Source organism: Morus notabilis, unplaced genomic scaffold (genome assembly GCF_000414095.1).
Source record: "Morus notabilis unplaced genomic scaffold, ASM41409v2 Scaffold212, whole genome shotgun sequence".
Taxonomy (NCBI): domain Eukaryota; kingdom Viridiplantae; phylum Streptophyta; class Magnoliopsida; order Rosales; family Moraceae; genus Morus; species Morus notabilis.
Genome location: NW_010361298.1, coordinates 47919 through 54451, shown reverse-complemented (window position 1 = coordinate 54451; position 6533 = coordinate 47919). Strand labels below are relative to the sequence as shown.

Below are 6533 nucleotides of genomic sequence, written 5' to 3'. Positions count from 1 at the left end.
GGGAATTCTCTTCTCTGGTTTCAAAAAACAGCACCAGCGCTGTTGTCCGTGTTACACTGGTGACAGAGAAAACCGTGCTCCCAAAGAAGGATTTTCCTTTCCGGAAACTATCCGATTCTGAATGGCAAGAGAAGAGGGAGAAAGGCCTGTGCTTTCGCTGTGACGAGAAGTTCACCATGGGGCATAGGTGCAAGAGGAAGGAGTTACGGGTAATGTTGGTCAGTGATGAGGATGAAGAAGATGGGGAGGAGATAGAACAGGAATTTCAGGGGCAGGGCCTGGAGGACGTACAACAGGAAGTTATCGAACTTTCCTTGAATTCGGTAGTGGGACTGTCGACTCCGAAAACTATGAAGCTGCGAGGTGTCATTGCTCAATGTGAGGTAATAGTTTTGATTGATTCCGGTGCTTCACATAATTTCATTTCATTAGATACGGTAAAAAAATTAGCGATACCGGTGGTTCCCACTACTGGGTTTGGTGTTCAAGTAGGAACGGGAGAGTCGGTCCGGGGAAAGGGGCTTTGTAGGGAGGTGGTTTTGACTCTACCAAGTTTAACCGTTGTTGAAAATTTTTTACCGCTGGAATTAGGAGGAGTAGATGTGATCTTAGGCATGCAGTGGCTGGAAACTTTGGGAGGAATGCATGTTAATTGGAAGTCCCAAGTTATGAAATTTAAGGTAGGAGGGGAGGGGGTGACCTTAAAAGGGGATATGAGCCTTTCTAGAGCTATGGTCTCTCTTAAGGCAATGTTCCGCACTTTGAGGCACGAGGGCCAAGGGGTCTACGTGGAGTTGAGCACCTTACGGGTGGACTCCGGCATGGAAAATCCACTTCCGGAATCGGTGCAACACTTGTTGCAACGACATTCAAAGGTCTTACATATGTCGGAAGGATTACCTCCCTGCCGATTGCACGATCACCGTATTATTCTTCAGGAAGGGGCAGGACCGATTAGTGTTCGACCCTACAAGTACCCCCATTTCCAAAAGAACGAGATAGAAAGGTTGGTTAAGGAGATGCTCGCAGCCGGAATAATCCAACCAAGTACAAGCCCTTTCTCTAGTCCGGTGCTCTTAGTCAAAAAAAAAAAGATGGGAGTTGGCGTTTTTGTATTGATTATCGAGCACTCAACAAAGCTACGGAGCCGGACAAAATTTTCCTGAGCCATTTTTGGACGGAACTTTTCAAGCTACAGGGCACCGCATTACATCGAAGTACTGCCTACCACCCTCAAACGGATGGCCAGTCTGAAGTGGTAAACCGTTGTCTCGAAGCGTACCTTCGTTGTTTCGTGTCCACTCAGCCGGCTCATTGGTTTTCCCATCTTCCTTGGGCAGAATACTGGTACAATACCAGCTACCATGTGGCAGCAGGTATGACACCCTTCCGAGCCCTTTATGGCCGAGACTCTCCCAAGTTGTTGCGGTTTGAAAGTGGTTCCGCAGCCAACTCCCTGTTGGAATAGCAACTTCAATCCCGGGACGATCTATTGGATGAGCTAAAGACACATCTGTTACAGGCTCAACCGGAGGGACGTTTATTTTCAGGTGGGGGAATTGGTCTTTTTGAAATTGAGGCCTTACCGACACCGCTCGTTGGCCAAGGTTACCAACGAGAAATTATCTCCTAGATTTTATGGGCCATATAAGATTTTGGCTCGCGTAGGGCCGGTGGCCTACCGCTTGCAACTGCTGGATTCAGCAAGGATCCATCCGGTTTTCCACGTGTCGCAGCTGAAGCAAGCGATTGGCGCGTCCGCTACTTCCCAGGAGCTTCCGTATTTTTTGTCTGAGGATCTTGAGTTACGAGTAGAACCAGCGGCTCTCGTGGATACCTGTTTTTCTTCATCCACCGGTCGGCTGGAGGTGCTGCTCAAATGGAAGGGTCTTCCCGAGTTTGAGGCTTCATGGGAGTTGTTTGAGGTCATCCAGCAACAGTTTCCAGACTTTCACCTTGAGGACAAGGTGACTCTTTTGGGGGGCGGAGTAGTTGATAAGACCAGACCCTTGGTAAGACAGGTGTTTGTGAGGAGAGGGAAACGGCTGTAGGCCCTGGGGAAAGACAGGTGTCGTTAGGGAGGGGAACAGCGGCAAGTGTAGGATGGTTAATGAAATGTAACCAATCGGGGGTTAGTTAGTGGGGGGGAAAAGTTTGTTACAACAGAATTAGGGAAAGGGGAGGGATATAAATAGGGAAAGAGTGGATTAGTCGAGTAGGAAATTAGTGAGTAAAGGTTTAGTTGGGCCAATTAGCCAGCTAAGGGAGGTTTTGCAGTCCCTCGAAGAACTGCTGAATTGTATTCCAAAAGTCCTTCAGTGAATAAGAATAACTGTTTCTTGATTTCATTCTGTTCTTGCCTATTTTCCGGTAATAGAAATCCTAGGGTCTAACAAATTCCTTTAAAGTCTCCTAACTTTTTAGGAGTCATATCTCTATTCTCTCTTTTTCATGATCATTGCCTCTAGAATGGCAGATTTAGACTTGTTTTTATGATTGTGTTTGAGATATATCGAGTAATTTCATCGACGAAACAATTGATGGTGCGAGTTGCAGAGTTAAAGTGTCTTTACTTTCAACTCTGCTTTTGTTTTTGTTTGTTTAGTGTCGGGTTGCGATTGTATTGCAGGGAAACAGCTGATGCTGCGAATTGCAGAGTTAGTGCCGAGACATCCTGGCAGGACCAAGAAGCAAGAGCCTGCTTCTGCGTCAAATGCTGGAACTGCCAAATCCGGAAAGGGTGGGAAAAAGAAGAGATAGCTCTAGTATGACACATTTGCAAAAGATTTTCCTTGCATCGCTTGGTATATTTTACTTGCGATAATGAAAAGACAATCGAAACTTATTTGTGTATTATTGTTCTGGGAAAGTTTGTCAAGTGGAATAAAAGGAATTTTAAACGCTATTAACTTTTTTGGATTTAGTGTAGTATTTTTTTTTTAATTGCAGTATATACAGAGTAAAATTTTAAATGTTTGATAAATTATGCATAAAATTTGGGATAAAGAACAATCCGAATCAGCGAACTAAACAGGTTCTTTAATTTCAACAAAATATTATCAACCATCTCCGGTCGCGGCATTAGAGAGGAATTTGGTCGATGGCGGAGTCTAGTAGAAAATATTTATTTTCAACAAAAAAGAAAAAACCAATCATCTTAGGTGACCTGCAACTAGATAGGAATCAGGTAGATGTTAGGGAGGGATTTAATATATTATATTTTTGTTTTCAATAAAAATAATTACAGATTCTGGTTGCTGGGGTCGGTCATCTTGGATATTATTTTTATGCTTTCAAAATATATATATCATCGTCCCAAGTCTCCGGTATCAACCACTGGAAAACAATAATCTACTAATTTGTTTTTCATTTTCAATAAACAATCTACAAGATTCTCTAATCACCGGTACCAGAGAGAATTCTGGTGATCCCATACATGAATTTAACAGATTATTTTTTCATTTTCAACCAAAAAAAAAAACCAATTTGTTTTTGGTCGCTGGTGTAGACGTGCTTTTCTATCGTTACAATTAATGTACAAGTTAGTTTGGATAAAATAGAAGAGGAGATTTTGTTCTAAAATTAAATAAGAGATAGTTAACAAGTTTTATCTTGAAAATAGAGATTAAATTCTTTTTAAAAATTTGATTTCTACTCTATAATTCTCAGTCTCAAAGCTATTGAGACTGATCGGGTGCATCTAGCGAACCTGGAAAGCGAAGCCCCACCAAACAATTTTTAGAAGATGATCATTATCCTCATAAAAAGCAAATAGAATCTAAAAAGTCAAATAATAGAATACAAAGAAATTTTAACGTGTAACACAAGTTGTTGGTAAGAACTTGCAAAGCATCAGCAGTAGAACTATTCTCATGATACAAGATATGGTAATGTGCAGGCCTGCTGGTTCCCTGCAAATTTCAGACAATGTAAACTACTCATTGACAACGAACAACAACAAATTGAAGGCGTTAAAACTATTAGTGCTCAATAGAGTAAAGTAAAACCGTAATGAAAAGCATCAATTTTTTTTTTTTTAATGGAAGGAGCAACAATATTTGCTTGACTAAAATAAAGAAACCTGTAGTATATAATGCAAGCAAAATCTGAGGCTTTTGCCCAGTTGATCGATAGAATGCAAGCAAACGTTCTCTATTTGAAGCCACCAAAAAAAGAAAAAAGAGAGTATAAATGAAAATGAAAATGAAAAAAGAAAAGAAAAAGTAAGTGTTCAATAGAGTAAAGTACATATAATTCCTCCATGACTTGGAACTTGCTTATACAGATCTTGGATGATTTTGAGGGCTACATTCCCTAAAATTTGGTAGTCTTATGACGAATTGTGATTTGGTACATATTCAACTGTTAGATGATATCTTCTATCAACATCTTCGCATTCTTCCAACAGAGCTTTGTCAGCTTTGTTAGAGGACCAACTGAATGAATACTACAGCTAAAATTTTAGGCATGGGTGTAAATAATTTATACGTCTTTTGTTGGTTGAATCCTAATAGATTTAAAACTAATTATCATAATAGAAGTAGAATTAATTCAAAAAATAAATTATAATGATAAACCAAAAATAAATTAAAACAATTAATATCTAAACTATTTTTGAGATAAATCCTAATAATCCTTGAGATAAACTATTTTTTCAGGTTATAGAACATAAAGTCTGATGTTTTCAACGCAGGCCTTTACCAAAAGCCAGGAACAAACAATACTAATGGTGATAGAAAAAAATTCTACTTCCTAACTCATATCCTTTTCTTTTCTTCCCAGTTATTTCAACGTTTTCCTAAATATATAGTTGTTGTGAAACTCTTCTTCCCAGTTGGTTGAGAAATCTAGTTGTTGTAAATATATAGCATAACTATAATATAAACTATGTTCTTCTTTTTTACTATTTTTTTTGTCATTGTTAATTAGGTTGTAACATTTTAGACTTAGTTTAACAAGTTCATGTTATAGTTATGCTATGTTTATTTGAGTTATGGAGGTTGAAACTTTGAGACTTTAAGTTGGGATAAATGATAAAGATTTCATGTTGTGTTTTATTTTGTATGTATGTTTATCAATTTATAATTTTAAATCCTCGTGAATCTAATTCATAGAATTCGTGAATCCAATCCGCTAATGTAAAAAAGTTTTAAATTGGACACGAATTGAGATTTTTTGCTCAAAAGATTTTGAATCGGACACGAATTGAGATTTTTTACTCTGAAAATTTTGAATCGAACACGAATTGAGATTTTTTACTCCGAAGGTTTTGAATCGGACACATATTAACTTCTAATGTGTGGATTCCAATCCACAAACACTTTACATAGGGCACATTATTTTACCCCACTGATCGAGCATTTTTTTTTTCTATTTTTAGCCACTTATTAAATTTTGGTGATCCAATTTACAGCTAGAAAATTGGGGAAAAAGTAGGAAGAATCATTCTATCAATCTATGTGCTTATGCATGCCTTTAATATTGGGAGAAATAAAGAAATAAGTCAAGACTTAAAATAAATTAAAATTAATAGGTCAATAGCTTACATAAGTTAATAAATAGGTTAAATTACTGTTTTCGTCCATAATTTGTCTAGTTATGAACCATAACTTGACAAGTTATTGTTCATAATTATCCATAATTTATCTGACTATGAACTATAACTTGACAAGTTTATTTATAATTTATCTAATTATGAACCATAACTTAATAAATTATGATCTATTAATTTCTATAACTAAAAATTAATTTATATACTTTCTTAAACTTTTTATATTGGCCTATTTTCTATTTCTCTTTAATATTTAGTATTCCATCCGAGAGCTTTCTTTTTTTAGCTCCCATCCGAGAGCTTTCTTTTTTTAGCTCCACGGACACATGGGGTGGGCCTATGTGGGTCCCACAGGGGCACGAGGCCCACCCCATATCTTTGAGGAGGTGTGGCTCCACGGAGCCATTTGCGTTTATTATTTATTTATTTATTTATTTGTTTTTTAAACCAATGACGATTGGATCCCACATAAGAAGCAAACAAATATCATTGGTTAACCCTTTTTTTGCAAGGGGAAAAAAAATCAAAGGTCAATGGTCAGATTTGTTTTCCAAAAACCTTTTCCCTGAGGCCAATAAACAAATTTCGAGATAGAGAAATAGTGGAATCCATAAAGATGGATTTGCCAAGAGAATATTTCAAAGGATAATTTACGCTCCCATTTACTTCAGACAAAAAAAAAAAAAAAAAGGTCCCGTTCACTTTAATAGTATTATAATAAATGGACGTTTAGTTCGTAGATTTAAAATTATGATTCAAAATTATTTTTAATTTACACGTATTTTTTATAAGAGAAAATATTGTAACGAACCACAAATTATGATTTAAATCATGACACGAATACACCAATTAAACGCACACATTTCACATGTTTAGATGCCTTCTAAAGAGTCATTGAAGGTCGTTTTTGAATTTGAAAAATTAATATTGTTCGATATAAAAGGGAAATTTTATTCCAAACTCGTTTGATTTATTAACATCT

General features: G+C 37.1%; 1 protein-coding gene across 4 annotated transcripts in view; it reads left to right on the top strand.

Annotated features, from left to right (window-relative positions):
- The window catches only part of LOC21407396 (signal recognition particle 19 kDa protein), a 12502-nt gene extending 9548 nt beyond the window's left edge, over positions 1–2954 (top strand). For 3 of the 4 annotated variants that reach the window (XM_024166339.1, XM_024166338.1, XM_024166340.1), the window contains exon 4: positions 2606–2954. In XM_024166339.1, coding sequence (XP_024022107.1) covers positions 2606–2760 — 155 coding nt within the window. In that variant the 3' untranslated portion in view covers positions 2761–2954. The remainder of the gene's footprint in view (positions 1–2605) is intronic. The other variant, XM_024166341.1, reaches the window with a different exon arrangement.
- The last annotated feature ends 3579 nt before the right edge of the window (positions 2955–6533 follow it).